At 48.6% G+C, this 20,835-nt stretch overlaps 1 protein-coding gene across 7 annotated transcripts in view; it reads left to right on the top strand.

The window, feature by feature from the left end:
- Positions 1 to 12,958: 12,958 nt before the first annotated feature.
- Positions 12,959 to 20,835, top strand: part of slc4a7 (solute carrier family 4 member 7) — a 90,865-nt gene continuing 82,988 nt past the window's right edge. For all 7 annotated transcript variants that reach the window (XM_078420843.1, XM_078420795.1, XM_078420804.1 and 4 more), the window contains exon 1: positions 12,959 to 13,055. In XM_078420843.1, the coding sequence (XP_078276969.1) occupies positions 13,011 to 13,055 (45 nt within the window). In that variant the 5' untranslated portion in view covers positions 12,959 to 13,010. The remainder of the gene's footprint in view (positions 13,056 to 20,835) is intronic.

Consider the following 20,835-nt stretch of genomic DNA (forward strand, 5'->3'; position numbering starts at 1 on the left):
AAACAGCCTGGCAGCTGTCAGGGAGCAGGCGAAAGCCTGGTTTGATCCCACAAATAGCACGGAGGAGGCAGTTTTAGACCGTCTCACGGTAGGGTATAGTAACACCCGGAGCACGTCTACCCGACTAGTAAAAGGGAAGGTGCACGTAGCGGAGGCTACTGCACCGGCCCAAAGGAGTGGCGACAGGAGGGTAACCCTACCGCACAGTCCAAGTGTTTTAGGTGCGGTAAGGTGGGGCACTGGCGGAAGGATTGCAGGGCCCACACCAAGGAAGATAGGGTTGGCACCACCCTGCGCGCCGATGTCCCAGTTAAGCCCGAGATCATCGAAACGATGATCGAGGTGATGCGGTCCCTCATGACCGCACAGGGGAAGGTGGCAGTCGCTACCGGCTCCCCGGGTGCGGAGGGGGCGCTGGACATTCCCCAATGACATCAGCCCGCGCAGCCCACCTACCTGTGTCCTCTCCGCTACGATGCGTGGAAGAGGCCGCTTGTGGAGATGGTAGTGGAGAGGCAAAGGGGCAATTATCTGTTGGACACGGGGGCTTCATGCACCGTGGTCCACACAGAGGAACCCTTTGACTCTCCCCTGTCCACAGGGGTCCCTTTCGCACTGGCAGGGTTCACAGGGAAGGAACAGGCTGGCGCGCGTTCCATCCCGCTGTCCATTCATTTGGGAGCACTCCATACCACATGGGAGTGTATCCTGATGAAGTGGCCTGGAGCACAGGGGTCAACCACAGGGGCCAGCCCTGTGAGTGGGGACTCACAGCCAAGGATGAGGCAGGTCACGCAGACAGGCAAGGTTGCCTGCGTGAGGGGGAGGACATTCTCCAGGAATGGTGGGTCTCGCGTTTTGGGTGGGATTCAGACGAGGAAGAGCCTGATCAGCTCAACCAGGGGCTGGATCCCATTAGGGAGGAAGAGGAGTCGGAGGGGGACGACAGTAACGTCCCCGACTCAAGCACCAGGAAGGCGGGGGTAGCGGGCGAAGGCTCACCACCTGTAGGTACAGGCAGGGTGAGGCCGGATGCCGCGGGTATACCCAGCACCAAGGGGGCAGAGCTGGATGAGGAGGGGCCAGGGTCGGCAGCTCCGGGGGGTACCCGAGCTGCGGCACGGCAGGAACCGATCCTCAGCCAGGCTGTCCAGGGGGCAGTGCCTAAGGTGATCCTCCGTAGGTCCAGCAGGAAACCCCAATGTAGAAAGCTTTGGCCAGAGGTCAATCACGCCCCGAGGTACGGGAGCCAAGTGAGGAGGAGGGAGCTAACGTTTCAGAGGAGGCCTAGCCCCCGCCAGGCAGCGACAGGCTGCAGAGGATCAAAGGTGGGAGACAGCGCGGTGCAGCCGCAGGAGACGACCCGCTGCAGCCCTGACAGGGATTAGCTGAGCCGCCCTGGGAAGGCGGCGCTGTATTAAATTAGGTAGATAGATAAGGATTAGGTAATATAGATAAGGATTAGGTAATTAGATAAGGATAAGTAATTTAGATAAGTTTTATGGGGATAGTTAGTTGTAAATAAAGTTGATGCGTCCAGGATGTGTGGGTGTGGGGTGCAGGCTGGGGGTCAAGAGGCCCGCCTGCAGAGGCGTTAACAAAGCCAAGCGCTCCCCAAGAGGCTGGCTATACCATTTTTCTTTATCTGTTTTCTGGAGTGGATGGAGGCACTCGTATGGTGGATCGTTGCCACGGAGATCGGATGTGGGTGGGCCTATCGGGGCCGCACCAAGGACATCATCATTTACGGCTGCTCCGGGGACACGGCTCCCATCGCGACCGATGGGACTGGAAGGAGAGAAGCGGAGGAGACCGCAGTTCACTTCCATGAAGGCCGGTGGCCGGGGTGGCTGGGATCGAACTCTTCAGAGTATTCCAGCGCCCCAGGTTTTGCTTATCGGGACACTTCATTATTGTGCCCGAGAGTCAAGATCATCGCCCAAAAGATCAGCGCCACCGTTGGCAAAAGGATCTGCCTGGTATGCACGGGGAAGGTCCCCGCGAGCAGTCGGTGGTGGCTGAGGAAAACGAGCAGGACAATGGCCAACTCCACTGTTGAGTGGGAGAGACTTGACAACGACACTCACAGGACTATTTCTGGGACTAAAGAACAGTTGAGTGTGTGTTGGGACAAATGGTGGGAACCGGATGAGGGGATTTATATGTGTATGTGGGGTTCGAGGTATCGCTGCCCCACGGGCAACAGCATATTTTTCCAGAGACAGTGGCAGGATGACGGTAAGGGGATGAGGTGGGATGTTAGCTCGCGGGCTTGTACGGTCCCCCTTTCCCCGATCCCGGTAAACGCCACTGATCTCATCACACGACCATGCATAACACCCCCCACAGTTCCGCTGGGAGGAGCACAGGAGGGTGAGTGCCCAAAAACCACTAAGGGGCCCGGGAATGGCCTGGTACTGATACCGACTGACCAGGTATTGTACCAGGGGGTGCACTACGCGGTAGCCTCGGTGATCTTAAACCTCACCGAGGTGCGGTTGCCGGGGTGGTGCCCCAGGGAAACTGAAAGACTGTACCAGGTGCTACTGACCAACATGTTCCGGCAATTTTACGAGTTCGACCTTGCCAGTGTGGACAAGGAGAGCTTGTATAGCCAAGAGCCGGAGGACTGGGGTCAGACGGGGAGGCATAGGAGGGGTGTAGTGAATGATGTATTTACGGGCTTTAACACAGGGACATCTGTGGTCAACGCTCTAGATACCATTGAGCTGCAGACCCAGATTAACAGGTTAAAGGCGCAGATAAAAGGCATACTCACGGATGAGAACAAGGTCGTCGGGTCCGAGCTGCATGAGGACCAGGCGATGACACTACACCTGCGCGAGATAATCGCTGAGCTGGAAAGGTATGCCGGCACAGTGAACGCACTGATTAGGGAAGATCGGAACGCGTCCGATCAGGCAGCGCAAAATGAGGTATGCATACTGTACGGGGCATGGTTGCTGGGCGAGGGCCGCAGCACCCTCGAGGACCTAAAGGAAGGATTGGTCCCGTCCTGGATCAGTAACAAACACCTACAGGCGCTGCTACCCTTTCAGAATGCGCTCACCCCGTGCCAGCTCAGGTTAGCGTCGGAGGCATACCCTGTTCCCGTAGATTGTGGCCAGTCAAACCACACAGTCATGGGAATAGTGGTGCGGATGCCAGTGTTGGGCAAGACGACAAGGCTCGCACCAGTGTACAGGGTGGAGAACATTGGAGTCATTCAGGGGGGAGCCCATATTCGCTACGCAGTGGTCCCATCGCACGTCATCCGCTGGGAGCAGTCGATGACGGGTACTGACCTCTCGGGGTGTCGGAGCCAGGGAGCACATATCATATTGTGTCCTCAGCACTTGAATGCCTTTTCGGAACAGCAGTGCGGGTTCAGGACTGCTGGCGCGAAGCCTATGAATTGTACCAAGGAGGCAATGGCACAGAGCCATGTGCCCCCACAGGTGGCATACATAGGGGGTGGTACCTATTGTGTTACCACTGCAACGCAGTACTATCGACACGGACAGCACGGTTCGTGTTCGGTAAGAGACAGCAGCTTCTGTTTTAAACCCAGGGCAGAGGTTCAAGTGGCACAGCAGCGAATTGTCCCCATTCCTGAACCCTCCACGGTTCACCTAACTGTACAGGAAAACTTCACCGACCTGCAGCGATTTGTAGCGCATTTCGGGTACGCCATTCCCCCTCTCCCCGAACATCTCACAACCCTGTTAAAGGCAGTCGCCGTGTCACAAAGACATTTTTACACCCTGGAGCAAAAGACAGTAGAGATAGGGTCCGAAATATTAGACATTGTGATTCCACCATGGTGGGACCTGTTCACCAATATTGAGGTCCCGTCTTGGGTTAGGATAGCGTCACACGCATTAGTTGTGGTACAAGCAGGGATAGTATTATATTTATTATGTGTAAAATGTAAAAGAGGGCAGCACCTCAATAACCGAGTATATCAAGGGGAATGGAGGGACCGTTACGTGCGGGTGGGCGAGCAGGACCCAGCCGCAAGCTGCTAGATAGGACGGGCCCCTCCGCACCGAGTAAACTGTGTTTTTGTATTGTCCTCTTCTAATTTGTATCAAGAGTGATTGTGAAGGAATGTACAAAATGTATCGTTTTGCTGTTGTGTTGTTTTCATGTCCTACATTAAAGCTGACACCAGTAGGAGGATGGCGGAGGCATCGGCCTGGGACGAGGTGTAGGTATATATGTCTGACATGAAAATGTACGTACTTGTAATATAGTTTTGCCCGGGACACGGGCAGTAAAGATCAGCCTAAAAGATGGGGACTGTACGTTCGCAATGAAACACTAGTTTAGTTAAAACCTCAGGGGTCTGGATGTGGAGAATCAGGAAAACATTGCTCAACCACATTATTTAATTGATTCGATAAGCTGGGGTTATGCAAATCAACAGGAGGGACTGTAAGATTTGAGAAGTTTTCCCTCATTCGGAAAGCAACACCAAAACCAAAGAGCTGCAGTTTGGACATTTTAAACGGGAGACTGGGGCTGATAGCGGAGAAAGGCTGCGGTCAGACTACCAAGGGATGTCACAATCTGTGGGTCCTAAAATGGCCGCAAGACCTCGTGACCAGCCACAAAAAGTAAAAACCTTACAACCCAGTCTCTAGGTTTCTGCAAAGCCACGGCCAGAACAATGGATGGGTATTGGCCATGCAGAAACCTGCGAAACCAGGTCGAAGTCCAGACACTGGGGCGCTGACATCAGCATACTCACAATGCCCCAAGCCGACCTAAACAGTTCATCTCGTTAAGGGGGCACAATAGCCCATAGAAAACTACCTGGTAGGTGATGGGAAACCAGTTAAACCCATCACCTCGCAACGAAATACCAATTAACACCGTCTGGCCATCCCCGGTACCCCCGGACATAAGCGCAGATCAGAGAGAGAACTCATACATATCTTTTTGAACAAAGAGATTCCAAGATCTGGCGGGAGATAGGACGGGTCAGAATAGTATAACTGGCCACGACTTTTGGGTTCTAAAAGCAAGAAAACCTGGTTGCAAGAAACGGACGCAAGAAGGAAGTCAAACGAATGCAGGAGGAAGAAAAGACAGGCAAGAAGAACGGATGCAAGAGAGAGGAACAGGCACGCAACTCGAGAAGAAATACTGCAAAACGAACAGCCAGTAACCCCAGTAATAGCCCCATGGTGAGCATGTACCCCGATCTTGCATATCCTGGACATAGTTTAGTGTAGAGGGGAGGGTGGTTTGAATAAACGTTGGGTGTGTAAAGAAATATGTGTTGGTCAATTTTGCGATGTGTCGTACGTTCCCCATCTTACAGTCGTGTATATGTCTTGTAGAACTGTGCGTTTTAGAATTCAGAGAAAAAGGTATTCGTGTATATGTCTTGTAGAACTGTGCGTTTTATGATTCATAAGTCAAAAGTATTCATGTGATTCGATATGTGTTTTATAGATATGTCGTATAGAAATGTATAAGTATTCATGGACAATAGTCCCAAGCGCTAAATAAAAGCCTTTTTCATTTAAACCCTGGCTTTCAAATCTGGTCTGGTTGAATTTTTCTGCACTATAAACGCTCCTGCATCTAAGTCCAGTGTCTAGAACCGTAGGGGGTGAGTGGGTCGAACCACTCACGGGGAACCAGTGTGCACGGCCTGGTCAAGGGATCAGAGCAAGGCACGGGGACCTTAGGTCGGGTGAAAGCTCGGCGCAGAAACCCCTTACAGCTCAGTCTTGGGCGGGGTTGCTTCAGGTAATATTGTCATTACTCCCTCTTTCCATCTGTTCCACGTATTCCAAATTTGATCTTCTATATTTCCTACCCAAAATACATTAGCTTTTCTAGCTTCCCCCATAAACAGCTGGGTATTCAATTTCTCCACATTCAGGCCATTTTTGGTACATTCTAACTTTAATTCCAGTTTCAACAAGGCATCCCTGCCTAGCAGATTAATGGGGGTTCCTTTGGACACCAATACTGGCAATACTATTTCTCTATTGCTCATTTTTAAACTTACGGGGGTTGTGCATCGTGTTAACTGTGTTTTTCCCGAGAACCCTACAGTTTTAACAAATTTTCCTGACATGGGAAGGTGGGAGGCATTCTGCGGCTGTACACAAGTATATGTAGCTCCAGTATCTATCATCATAGGTGTTAACTGCCCTCCAAAATTTACCTGAACCATGGGTTCCTCTTCTGCCTGTCGCGTTATCATTGGGTAAAGTCCCTTCCCATCCGGGTTCTCTGGGCACCCCTAGTATCTAGCATAGGGGTTCATGAGTCCAGGCGGGCCTCCTGCCGAGCCCGCTAGGGCTTGCCCTGGGTTAAAACCCTGCTCATCCCCTGTGGGTCCCTGTTGGTACGGGCCGGGCCACGGTCGGTATGGGCAGTTCCTCCTCAGGTGCCCTACCTGATTACATCCCCAACATATTCTATCAACTCCCTGTCTACTTACTGGCCTTCCTCTTCCCCTTCCTTGTGCTCCCCCTTGAGGGCCCCAATCCTGTCGGGGCTGATTCCCTGATCTGATTTGCCCCTGATAGGACATTTGAGGAGAAGCTCCCCCAGACATTTATTATTGGCATGGGATTATCCAGCCCCCGTCTGGCTCTACCATAGGACTCACTGTGCACCAGTGTATCGTTCACTTCTGCTGCTTCAGCCAGGTCTGCTGTTACTGCCAGCATTTTCTTTCCTTTTTCACGCTCTTTCTTTTTTAGTTCTTCTAGTTGCATTTGCATCAACTTTCTCTGCACCTCTTCTTGTTGGTTCACCATTTTTTGTCTCTCCGTACGACATTTGTCGACTGCATGAACCAGGTGGTCCCTGAACTGGGAGTGGGATATGGTTGACAATTCCACCACTTCCTCCAGTCTGGACTTAACTCGAGGAGACATTGCGTCCACTATAGCTGTCCGAAACAAAGCGGTCATCAACTCGTTACCGTCTATGTTTTGTTCGGTTTCGAGTCTCCACTTTTTCAGTTGATCCTCCAGATAAGCCGTTGGGTTCTCAGTGTCCCCCAGCGGGTCTCCTTTCAATGTCTTTAAGTCCACCTTGAGCGGGTAACAGTCTCTGAGGGCCTGCCATAACCTCTGCCTGACTTGATCAAATGGCGTGCCATCAATCATCGGGTTACTTGCCGCGTTTTTTATCCCAGCCATTTCACATAGTTCTGCTAATTTCGTGGTTCCTATTACTTTCACCAGTAGTGCCTTCAAATCTCCCATAGCCAATAATCGTCCTGTAGTTTCCTCCTCAAAGGCCCTAATCCATTTTCCTGCCCCGTTATATATACTGGGCAAGGTGTTTTTCAGCCCTTCTAGGTCTCAGGTCGCCCAAGGAATATACTGAGTTTGTCCTGCCTTTTTCACAAGTAACGGCATCATTCCACCCTTTAGCTCCTGTCTCTTGCTTGCCATCTCTTGTTGTGGTTCTACCTGTATGCTTTCCCACCTCATTCCTTCCTGGGCGTACCCCTCGCTTTCCTTTCTTTCTCTTTCTATAGTTCTTTCCATCTCCCTTATCTCAATCTCTAAGCGTTTCATGGATGCCTTTATTTCCCTTCTATGCTCCCTTGTTATTTCCCCATCACTTTCTAATTCTGCTTCACTCTCACAGTTTTGCCCTCTCTCTGATGCCTGCTGATTACTTGCCTGTGATTCTGCGTTGTTGTTTCCCTCACACCCCTCATCTGCTGCCTGACGGGTCTCATAAATCTTTCTGTCCCTGAGGTCCCTGAGGTCCTGCAGCCTTCTAATGTCTGCTTCCAGTTCCCGTGCTTCTTGCTTCATCCTTTCCTTTTCTCGTTGCCCCCTTCTCTGTCTATATTCCTTTACGTCCTGCCCATTCCTCCAAACTTCGACTTCTCCCTCTATCTCCACTATCCCTTTCACCAAAGGGCACTGCTTTATTCCGTCCTGGCTGGAATAGGGAGGGGAATACCCAGGGTCCCTTAGGCTTGGGTTGATTTTTTCTCCTTTCATGCTGTTTTGGGTTTTTTTCACCCTTGTTTGGGGTGGTGTTCTTTTCCTGGTATGCTCTCCTCAGCCTTTCTCCTTCTATTCTAAACAATTTAAGCACGCCTAGTTTTTTTTCCTTTTTCATTACTCGGGTTTCTGATTTATCCTTAGGCTTATAGTTCTTAATTAACACTTCCATTTCATCACACATATTTATATCAAAATTTATATCATATTTATATCATTCCGTGGGCCATTTCGTAACCAATTTTTTTGTCCTTTTTTCCCATTTTTCAGAATGTTTTCTAATATTTTCTTTGGATACGGGGAATTTCTTACTTAGTATTTCAACTGCAGTTATTTTATTCATTGTACTTGTCTTATTTTAGTGCACTTGGTCAGTCAGTTTAAATGCAGTCCTTGTTCTCACTTTGTTCCGTCTCTATAGTCACTAGGCTACCTATTACGCTATTTCTATTTTCTACAGTTCTACTATATTCCTTTAATATTTTGCAATTTTTATTTTTTATGTTATCCAATTATTCCAATTTTTTGACCCTGCCCGTACAGACCCCTAGCCAACCAGAGTAATCCCCGGTTAACTAGAGCGGTACCCACAGGACTTTTTATCCTGCCCGTCCAGACCCCTAACTAACCAGAGTAATCCCCAGTTAACTAGAGCGGTATCCACAGGACGCCTCGTCTATTCAGTCCCCTATCCTCTTAGGGCGGTATCCACAAGGTCTTCTGATCCTGCCCGTACAGACCCCTAGCTAACCAGAGTGATCCCTAGTTAACTAAGGCGGTATCCACAGGACACCTCATCTATTCAGTCCCCTATCCTCTTAGGGCGGTATCCACGAGGTCTTAGTGACGTCACAAACTCTTACTCAACTAAATCTACTTTCTTAACTTATCTATTTTCTACTTACCCCACTGCGCAGCCTTCTTGAGCAACCCCCCGGGTCTCTTTTTAGAATAGTTTAGACAGATTCTTTGGATCGGAGAGGCCCTTGGACCGCCTGGGCGCTCCTGTGCCACCAGTGGTCCCCCGTTTTCAACAGGCTATTAGTCCAAATAAAGCGGAAAACCGCCTACCTTTTTTGCGGGTGGCCACCCTTTACCTGTTGAACCGGGGAGCCCCTGACGGGCTTGGAAGCGCCTTTAGCTTGTCGTCCGTTATCGAACGGGCCTCTTTCCGATCCTGCCGACTACGCCAATTTTGTCGTGGTTACCGGTGTTCAAAATGAAGCAGATGACACGGAGAATTCGTCAAGAAGTTAAAAGCCTTTATTTGCAAACAACGGCTGGAACAATCAGGATGTCAACCATCTGACTGCCCACTTAGTACACCGGGCAGCCTATTTTTATAGGATTCTTCCAGCCTTATCTTCTTTTCCTTATCTCGCCCTCATACTCCTCTTTACAGTTATTCATCTCTTTGCAGTCACCCTGTTTACCCTGCCACCATTAAACCCCACTCATTGACGAATGTCTGTATTTCTTCACATGTCACCTTTCACCCTTGTCTTCTATCCTGGTTCATCCATCAATGTTTCTCCTCCTCCTGAGCAGCAGTTACAGACACATGTCAAGGGTAAGGAATGTCTAGAGCGCCTTAATTAGTTACAGAGAGGCGCCTAATGCCTAAGTAGTTACAAACCTTAAACAACAATGTCCAATGTATAAAATAATATCGTATTATCTCCCATACAAGAAGACCAGTGACCTGGGGAGGGAAAGCAATCAGGATTGGGCCAATGAGCTAAACCTGTTTTTTAATAGATTTGATGGTGGGGCCTCTGCCCACCCTCCCCCCTGCTCCCCGACAGACTCTCCCCCTCAATCCCCCTGATCCACTTCCTCTGCCCTTTCTTTGTCGCACCTGACCATCAAGGCTGAGCAGGTGAGAAAGGGCTGAGCAGACTCCACCCAGGCAAAGCCATTGGTCCCGATGGTGTCAGCTCTAGAGCACTCAAGGCGTGTGCCAGCCAGTTGTGTGGAGTACTCCAGCATATCTTCAATCTGAGCCTGAGCCTGGAGAGGGTTCCTGTGATGTGGAAGACATCCTGCCTGGTTCCTGTACCAAAGAGGGTGCGTCCCAGCTCCTCCAATGACTAAAGACCCGTGGCACTGACTTCACACATCATGAAGTCTCTGGGGAGGCTGGTGCTCACTCACCTGAGACCCCTAGTTAAACCCTACCTGGACCCCCTGCAGTTTGCTTACCAAAGATTGGGATTGAGGATGCCATCACCTACCTGCTCCATCGTTTCTACAGTATGCTCATCTGGATAAGCCGGAAAGCATTGTGAGATTCATGTTTTTTTACTTCTCCAGTGCTTTTAACACCATCCGGCCTGCACAGCTAAGGAGCAAACTGACAAAGATGTGGGTGGATGCTCCATTGGTGTCCTGGATCACCAACTACCTGACTGGATGATGACAGTATGTCAAGTCAAGTCAAGCCAATTCAAGTTTATTTGTCACATACACATACAAGATGTGCAGTGAAATGAAAGTGGCAATGCCTGCGGATTGTGCAAAGAAAAAATTACAATTACAGCATAAAAATTAAAATTAATACAGAAAAAAAATGTAGTCCCTGGAGTTATAATAGTTAAGAGTCCTGATGGCCTGTGGGAAGAAACTCTGTCTCATCCTCCCCGTTTTCACAGCATGACAGCGGAGCCGTTTGCCTGACCGTAGCAGCTGGAACAGTCCATTGCTGGGGTGGTAGGGGTCCCCCATAATCTTGCTTGCTCTTGATCTGCACCTCCTGATGTATAGGTCCTGCAGGGGGGCGAGTGTAGTTCCCATGGTGCGTTCTGCCCAACGCACTACTCTCTGCAGGGCATTCCTGTCCTGCGCAGAGCTGTTCCCAAACCAGACTGTGATGTTGCTGGACAGGATGCTCTCTACAGCCCCAGAGTAGAAGCATTGAAGGATCCTCAGAGACACTCTGAATTTCCTCAGCTCTCTGAGGTGGTAAAGGCACTGCCTTGCCTTACCCACCAGTGTGGCAATGTGTGTTGTCCATGTCAGATCCTCTTTGATGTGGACTCCCAGGTATTTAAAGCTGCTCACCCTATTCACAGTAGACCCATTTATTTCCAGTGGCGTGTACGTCCTTGGATGTTGAGCCCTTCTAAAGTCCACAATCAGCTCCTTAGTTTTTTTGACATTCAAGAGGAGGCTATTGTCCCGACACCAGAGTGCCAGATCAGCCACCTCCTCCCGGTAGCACCTTCTCATCGTTGTCGGAGATCCGGCCCACCACCACAGTGTCATCAGCAGTGTCAATCAGGCTACAGAACTATGTCTCAGACATGGTAGTGAGCCACACAGGGGCCCCACAGGGGAGGTTCCTCTCTCCCTTTCTGTTCACCATTTACACCTTGGACTTCAGATACAACTTGGACTCCTGCCACCTGCTGATGTTTTTGGATGACTCTACAATTGTGGGCTGCATCAGTGAGGGGAGGGAAGCTGAATACAGAGGTGTAGTCAACGACTTTGTTGAGTGGTGTGGGCTGAACCAAGATGCTGTACAGAACGCCGCAGGAGATCCTTTTTCCCTGTGGCTATCAAACTGAACAACTCCTCTCCCTTCTGTCATGGGGTGAACTGACTCCTCCCCCCCCCCCCCAATCTTTTCACATCCCCAATCCTTTCTACTCGTCACTTTAATTTCATGTTTCATGTATCTTGTTGTGTTTTATAACTGTTGGGTGACCAATTTCCCTCCTGGGAGAAATAAAGTTCTATCGTATTGTATTGTATCATATTGTAAATTGTGGAAAGGATGGGTTAATGGTGTAGTGAGAATCGAAAACGCAACAAATTATAAAAATGCACATGCTGGAAATCTGAAATAAAACAGAATATACTAGATATACTAAACATGTCAGGCAGCATCTGTGGAAAGAGGATCAGAGTTGAAGACCTTCGTTAGAACTATAGAGTGTGATTGGAGGTGATTAACAAGGAAATGGTCGGTTTAAAGAGCTTTTGCAGACTGCACTTTGCTGTCACTAACCAGCTACGATGCACACGTGGAAGCAATCCCACCCTCCATATCTGCAGTAACTTTCCCCAAATCATCCTCCTGCCCATTTTTCAGAGTCAGGGGATAGGGAAACGAGAGGTATACTGTAGATGGTGATATAGAGAGATGCAGAACAAATGTACGAAAGATATGCAAAACAAGTAATGTGTAGGAAAGAACAGCAGATGCTGGTTTAAACTGAAGATAGACACAAAATGCTGGAGTAACTCAGCAGGACAGGCAGCATCACTGGAGAGACAAAAAACAATGCTGATCAAGGAAATGGTCCATTATTAACTGTGGGCTTCAAATCAATGACCTTGCATCCAGGGCTACTGGCGAGTTCTGAGGTCAATCAAAGACACTGCTTGACATGCACTATATCAGATAGGCTCAAAAAGTTGGAGTACGAAGAAATGAAGGGTCTCGACCCCTAAACGTCACCCATTCCTTCTCTCTAGACATGCTGCCTGTCCCGCTGAGACAGTTACTCCAGAACTTTTGTGTCTCTCATTGATTTGAAACCTCTTTAGATACTGCCTGAACTGCTGAGTGAGATCAGTACATCCAACATTGTTTCTGTCTTTCTTTTGCTTTTCCAGCATCTGCCATTCTTTTATCAAAAACCGAGAGCCTCTCCTAATTGCTCCAGCAGTTTGTGTCTGTCCTCGGTTGGAACCTTGGAACCAGCATCTGCAGTTCCTCCCTCCCTCCCTGGGCACGCGACCAATCTGGGGCTTGATGCGGTTGGAACCTTGGAACCAGCATCTGCAGTTCCTTCCATCCCTGGGCACGCGACCAATCTGGGGCTTGATGCGGTTGGTTGTTTCCCTGTCAAACACGGGCGGTCCGGCGGAGGGAGACGTGTGATTGGCGGAGGCGGGACCGGCCGCTGATTGGAGGCGGGGTGGGAGGGGGCGGTGACGATGGCAGCTCCGTCTAACCGACTGACGGAGCGAGGCGGCGGCGGCGGATGCGCAGCGACCACCATGGAGGAGGATGGTGGAGAGCAGATGAGACCGCTCCTCACTGTGGTACGAGGCGGGCTGGGGACGGAGCGGCGATCGCGGGGGAATGGATGGGGATGGGGATGGGGACGGCGATGAAGATGGGGACGGGGATGGGGACGGGGATCGGGATGAGGGACGGGGACGAAGATGAAGCTCGGGATGAGGGATGGGGATCGGGATGAGGGATGGGGATCGGGATGAGGGATGGGGATGAGGGATGGGGATGAGGGATGGGGATGAGGGATGGGGATGAGGGATGGGGATGAAGATGGGGATACCCGTTTCCATGGTGCTGGCCACGGCACTGGCTGCCGACCCACGCTGGCCGGCGGCCGCCCGCTCGGCAACGGCCGTTGCGCCTGAAGCCGCCTCGCTGAGGCCGTGGCCGGGGCCGGGGCGGCGGACGGACAAAAGCAGGGTTCCCCGGGGCCCAGGCCAGGGCTCCGACACGCCTGCCTCCGTTTCCGGCGTCGGCGGAGGTCTAGTCTGCTGGCGCTCGGTGTGGACGCGGCGGAGCCAGATGGCAGCGGCCGCCTTGTGCCGCTGCCGCGGCGCAGCCCTCCCGATCCGCTCCCGCTAGCGGTGCCGCCTCTCCATGCCGGGGGGTTTGAACGTAAACACGGCCCGGCTCCCGGTGCAGGGAGCAGGGCTCGGAGGGTGGGATGGAAGGCCCGCTTCCCCTGTCTCTTCCCTTTCTGTGTCTCCTGCGCCATGCTGCAGAGACACCGTCTTGGATCTTTCCTCCAAAGTTTCATTTGTTTCACTAACACTACACAGACCGTTTTAGTCCGTTTTTGGCCCTCTTTCTTCCTGCTAACCGTTGTGCTGGTAAACGATGTTGCTTATCTCCGGTCCTGGCTGTGCTTCGTGCGGGTCCAGTGTCATAGCATGCAGTGTCTGCATAAAGTGACAGTGGGTCAGCCTGCCCAGCGTACATCGTTAGTGCCTATCCAGGATCGCAGCCTGTCGAGTACCTGCAGATAGTGTCAGTCTGGGTCACTGTCTGTCGAGTGTCAGCATAAAGCGATAATCTACCCCCGGGCTAATTCTTGATCGCCTCGTCCTTGATCTCTGGCTGTCCAGGATGACTGTCTATTCAGCAGCTGTGGTTGGTGTAAGCCCTGCTTCATATGTCTAGGGCCTGTGCGAGTGTAATCTGAGGTCACTGCCTGGCCAGTACCTGGCGTTAGTATCAGTGTGGGGTCACTGCCTGTCTGGGTCTGGCGTTGGCCCTAGTCCGGTGTCACTGCCGGACATTCGATCCAGTCCAGCGTTTGCTGTCCATAGTTTGGGGTCAGGGCCTGGCCAGTCATTATCTGCAGTTATTGTCGTTTTTTTGTTTCCTTGGTCCATTTAACTTTTGTTTGGAGTGAGTGCCACTGCCATATTTGTGTCTCTCTGAGGTCTTTTTACTGGCTTCTGCGAGTCCAGGAATACTGATTGTAATCCGATCCTGAGTATGCTGGTTTATGATTCTGCCCATTTGGGAAATGGGAATAATTATCATTATGGAGTCTGTGCTTCCAGTATCTATTTGTTGTTTAGTTACATCACTGCTGCTGATCCAGGGCCTCTGACTGCAGCCTCTGCCTTTATGCACTTCGTTTGAGAATCATTTGCATATATCAATTCATGTTGTGTTTATCATTGATTCTTGTTTTTTCAACCACCAAATCACTTGGTTTTGATATACATTTTTGGATGAGGCTATAAACTATGGAGAGATACTTTCTGGTTAGGTTTAAAGACTGACAGTATATTATGCTTTCCATTTGGTATTGGTTTATTATTGTCACAAGTGTCAGCATGCAGTGAAAATATTTGATTTGTGTGCTATCCCGGCAAATTATACCTTACATTAGGTAATACAGAAGAGAATGTAAACAAACAGTGTGCAGAATATTGTATTGTAGCTAGAGAGAAAGTGCATTTTTTAAATAAGTGCAAGTCTCACAGTGAGGTAGATTGAAATATCGGGCTATTCATTCCGAGCAAATGGGAGGTCTGTTCAAGCGTCTGATAACAGTGGAGAAGAAGACATTCTTGAATCTGGTAGTACGTGCTTTCAAGTTTTTGTATCTTCTGCCCAACGGGGGAGGGAAGAAGAAAGAATGATGGAGGTGTTTTTGTATCTATTTTGCCACTGTATCCTTAATGCATTATGATCAGTGGTGTTTTAAACTTTTTTTTTCATTGTTCTTAATGAGCTCCACATGTGCACTCATTTTTAATGAAGTACTCCAAATTTTCTGCTTTTCTTCTGTCAGGGAGTCGAGGATCTATAAAAAATAATGTTCCATTTCAGCCTTTTAAGACAAGTCATCTGTATCACCTTATATCAATCAGATTATGAGGATCTTTCAGGTTTAGGGGTTTTGGTCTTTGTTGAGTAGGAAAAAAACTGCAGATGCTGGTTTAAATCGAAGGCAGACACAAAATGCTGGAGTAACTCAGCGGGTCCGGCAGCATCTCTGGAGAGAAGGAATGGGTGACGTTTTGGGTCGAGACCCTTTTTCAGACTGAATTGTTTTTTGTTGAGCTTGATTGTGGAGTGGATCGGCCTTAGCTCTGTCACTGAGGAAGAAATGTATGGAGAGTTATTGTCCTTGAGGCTGGGCTCCAAATTTTGGTATCTTGGAACATCCAAATCATAACAACACATCCCTCGCTGATGACCTCAAAACATTCTTTGCTCATTTTGAACAAAAGGTCAGTGAAACGAAGTCACTCGTGGTATGTATACCCAGGGTCATCGGTGCAGACGTCAGATCGGCTTCCTGAGAATAAACCCGCAGAAAGCGACAGTCCTTGGCATTGTCCTTAGAGCCTACGGTGACCTGCTCGCAAGAGTATTTGCGGACATCTTTAAACTTTCTCTACTCCAGAATGAGGTTCCCACTCGCTTTAAGAAGAATACTATCATCCTGGTGTCAAAGAATTGTATTCAGTTCTGGGCACCATGTTATAGGAAATATGTTGTCAAGCTGGAAAGGGTACAGAAAAGATTTACAAGAATGTTGCCAGGACTAGAGGGACTGACGTATTGGGAGAGGTTGAATAGGCTGGGACTCTATTCCATGGAGTGCAGGAGGATGAGGGGTGATCTTGTAGAGGTGTATAAAATTATGAGAGGAATAGATTAGGTAGATGCACAGAGGACAGACCAGAGGACATAGATTTCGAAGACCAGAGGACATAGATTTAAGGTGAAGGGGAAAAGGAATCTGAGGGGGTCACTTTTTCACACAAAGGGAGGTGGGTGGGTGGATGGAACAAGCCGCCAGAGGAGGTAGTTGAGGCAGGGACTATCCCAATGTTTGAGAAACAGTTAGACAGGTACAGGACAGGTCCGGAGGGATATGGGCCAAACAGGTGGGACTGGTGTAGCTGGGACAAGTTGGGCCGAAGAGTCTGTATCCACACTATCACTCAACAACTCTCAAGACAAGCCAAAATAGCTTGCTTTAATGACTGTCGTCTGGTGGCTCTTATATCCACCATCCTGAAATGTTTTGAGAAGCTAGTCATATCACACATCAACTCCAACTTCCCAGACAGCCTAGACCCACTGCAATATTGCCACATTTACTACCGCAACAAGTTCATGGCAGACACAATCTCCCTCGAACACCTCAAGAACAAGGACGCTTATGCCACACTTCTATTTATTGGTCAATATTGCTTTATTGTCACATGTGCAAATGCACAGAAATACTTGTTTTGCATACAGTAAGTAAAACATTTCCAAAGTCCAGTCCGTTCTGCACTCGAGGTCTGATGGAGCAGTGCATGATCCAGGCGATCACCAGGCTGCTGCAAGGCCCCCAAACGTCGTCTTCATCTAGATCGTAAAGTAAACTGAGTCCCTCTCCTCGCCTTTCTACTTTTGTGCCCAGGGGGCACCCCTTGCAGCCAAAAGTGGAAAGGCGAGGAGAGGAACTCTACAGGCCGTTGCCCACGGGGTTCTTTGCGTCTGGCAGCATGGCCTGCTGGGTCTTCTATGTCTGGCCCTGTGGTAATAGCTGTGGCTTCAACTTCATAATTCTAACCAAACTCATCTACAAAATTCTGGACCTAGGGGTGATCACCCCTCTCCACAACAGGATCCTTGATTTCCTCACCCATAACTGTAATCAATAAAAATAGGTGACAACATTTCCTCTACGATAATTCTCAATGCCGGTGCCGCACAAAGTCTGGTCCTCAGTCCTCTTCCCATCATTCATGACTGTATGGCTAAATTCTGGTCTAACTCCATTTACAATTTGGCATATGACGCCAATATAGTGGGCCGGATCTCAAATAATGACAGGACAAAGTACAAGTAAGAGACTAAGAGTAAAGTGGCATGGTGTCAACAACCTCTCCTTCAATGGCAGCAAAGTGAAAGAGCTGGTCATCGAATTCAGGAAGCCGGGTGGAATACATGGCCCAGTCTGTACCAATGGCGCTGAAGTGGAGACAGTTGAGGGCTTCTAGGCATAAATATCACCAGCAATTTGACTGGGTCCAACCACATCAGGATTATGGCTAGGAAGGCACATTGTTCATTTGGCATGTCCTCAATGATTCTTGACAATTTGCCCATAGAAAGCATCCTATCAGGATTCATCTCGGCTTTTCTGGCAATTGGTCTGCCCAAGACTGTTAGAAAATGTAGAGAATTGTGGATGCAATGCAGTCCATCACACAGACCAACCTTTCCCCCCTCCCATTGACTCCCTCTACACTTGGTTTTCTCCAGGAAAGCAGGCAACATAATCAAGGACCACTCACAACCAAGTTATTCTCTCTTTTCCCCTCTCGTTGGGCAAAAGCTATAAAACCTGAGAGCACATATCATCAGCTTCTAGAACAACTTCTTCCTCGCTGTAATCAGACTGTTGAATGGACTGCTCAGATGTTAAGGATGAATTGCCAATCTTTTAATCTACCTCTTTGTGGCCCTTGCACTATTTTTTGCACTTTCTGCATTTTCTCTGCAGTTGTAACCTTATTTTCTGCACTCTGTTTATTTTCTCTTTTCCATTATTTTTTGAACTTGTAGGCTGCCTGCAAAGTACAAACGTTTTAACAGCATCTCGGTACAAGTGACAATAAACCAATAACGATAGCAAATGCTCGTTTTCGGCATACCCTCTGGGTTGAGGATGGCTCGATTTTTTTTAAATCTTGAAGAAGGTTTAATGCTTCAGTGTCTTTAATGAAGTGTTGGCTTGACCAGAAAGGGCGGGTAAATGAAAAGAAGGATAGAGGTTTTGGGCAGATCTGAAGGAAGGAGTGATTTGTGCGGATATCAACATATATTCCTCATGTGCTGTAGCCCTGAATAGCATAGTTGCTGGGACCAGTGAGAGCAATGTTTGTGGAGTGAGCATGGAGAGTGTGAACAGTAGCAAGGAGGTAAAATAAGGAGAGGGTGATACTAAAGGTTGAACAGAAGGGTAGAGGGAGGAAGAATTGAGTTGAGTCAGTGGCTAGAATGGTAAAATGTGATTGTTTTTCGATGTTTGACCAACAATGACTTTGGCAGTAGTGAAGTGGCAACTTGCACCATTGTTATCTCTTTGGTACTTACCAGAGGATACCTAATTGAGTTGGATCAGATTTAGCAATAAAATGATATTACAGCCATCAACATAGGGAGTTAAGGGAGTTTTAAAAAAATTGATGAATTTTAATAATACTTCTGTATCTAGCTTTTGATGTTAGGGTTAAGTTTCAGCATTAATAAGAGGGCAGTAAATTGCAAGTCACAGGAGAGATTATTATTGTGGTCCAAACAGTGGTTTAGAATTATATCACTCCTTTGGGGATCTAAAGAGGTTTGTATTGCGCAGTCATGATAGAACTATTCAAATGGTGTACAACTGAGGTTTTAAAATTTTCCTCTTTATGGGATTTTAAATTAACGTTGGAAGGTTGCTTGTATTAACATCTCATTGCCTTGAGCTTAGTTATTTTACAGTAATTACCAACGGGGAACATGTAGCTGTTATGTCCGGTATAGGTGAGAAAAGTGTTACTTCAAGTATTTATTCTTGAATATTTTTTTGTAAAATGTCCTTAGAAAATAATAAGTTGTATTTACCGCTGTAAATATGAATCTTGAATATTTAAATGAAGGAACAGGAAAGTCATTCTTTGAAAGGAATCCAATGTTTCCTCAAGGGTTTTGCCATCTGGAGGTTTCTTGAATTGGAGGATGCAATCAGCAGTACCAGGATAAACTTTGTTGTTGAAAAGGCACGATTTGTTTAATGTTGTCATACCTTCCAAGTCAGTTGGGCACTAGATGTGTAACTTTGCAGGATGAATTTCCCACGATGTATGATACATATCTTCAACACAGAATAAAAAATATATGCTGCGATCCAGTGCCTGGATTCTTCACTTTAGTGTTTACCAAAATTCATTTTGCAACAAGCAGCATGTTGTTGCAACATATTGTTGAACATGAAAAATACAAAGAAACCAAACTGGTCCAATTTTTTATTTTATTGGTATTGGTTTCTTTTGCGTGCTATCCAGTCAAATCATGGGTACAATCAAGGTACAATCAATCATACACAAAAACAACAGGTAGTATTTAATCTGTGAAAGCCACATTTTATACAAACTTGGACATTGAAATTGTTTATTTGGTAGTCTCCAATGAATGCAAAACTTCAGTTCAATAGGAAAACAAAACTGGAATTGGGATAGAATCTAATAATTAAATAAAACTGCATTTAAAATGAATCAGAACATGAATAAAATTAACAAAAATAATAATAAATCTAATTGGAGAATTATTGAGAAGATACGGAATGGAATACTTTATTGTCACATGTGACAAGGCACAGTGAAATTCTTTGCTGCTTACCCAATGTAAACAAATAGCAGCCACCTACGCTGCTGACAAAGTTACAAAGCACGCTGGCTCCTCCTTTTGTTCTCTCCCATCCCCCTCCCCCCACAGTGGTTCCTCCACGCCGGGTCCCCAAGTTCTTTGTTCTCCCACCCTCCCAAATTGTCCATTGTACTTCCCCTCGCCCCTCACGGCGGTCCCCCCACGCCGAGTCCTCCATTGTTCTCCCTCCCCCCCCCCATGGTGGTTCCCCCACGCCGGGTCCTTCATTGCTCCCCTCCTCCCCCCTCACGGCGGTCCTCCACGCTCTCATCGACTGTTGACCACGGGTCGACCTGTGAGGCATCGCTGCCACCGCGTGGCTTCACCACCGCCAAGGCCCCATCATCGCGAGGCTTCACTGCCACCGAGGCCTCACCGCTGTCGACGCCCCACTTCATGCTTCCATGGTGCCGACCAGGGTGCCAGCCACGGGATCTGACGGCCGCTGACCCGGACTCTGACCCGCGAAGCCTCGCTCCTCCATCCCACCCACGAGGCCTCGGCCGGGCGCCAACCCGGGCCTCTTCGCGGTGATCCGGGAGTGATCAAGACCGCGGCACCCGATAATGGCCTCTTCTCGTGTCCACAGCCGCAGCGTGCGGCCCATCGGGAAGCCTTCTGGCCGCTCGGCCCGTTGGGAAGCCTTACAGGAAGAGATACAGATAGTGTGCATTTATATCTGTAAAGTATCTATATCTCTAAAAGGTTTACTAATATCTTTCCTTGACCATTGCATATTTGCTACCTTTGTAATGTGGATGCATCATAATCGTCTAAAAGCAAGAGAATTCATCATTTGAAAAGTTACACTCTTCAAGTTGACTGTGCCTGAACCCCTCTGTCAGTGGATCATCAACTTCCTGACAGACTGGAAGCAGCATGTGAGGCAGGGAAAGCACATCTCGCAGACCC

This window comes from Rhinoraja longicauda, chromosome 2, assembly GCF_053455715.1.
Source record: "Rhinoraja longicauda isolate Sanriku21f chromosome 2, sRhiLon1.1, whole genome shotgun sequence".
NCBI lineage: Eukaryota > Metazoa > Chordata > Chondrichthyes > Rajiformes > Arhynchobatidae > Rhinoraja > Rhinoraja longicauda.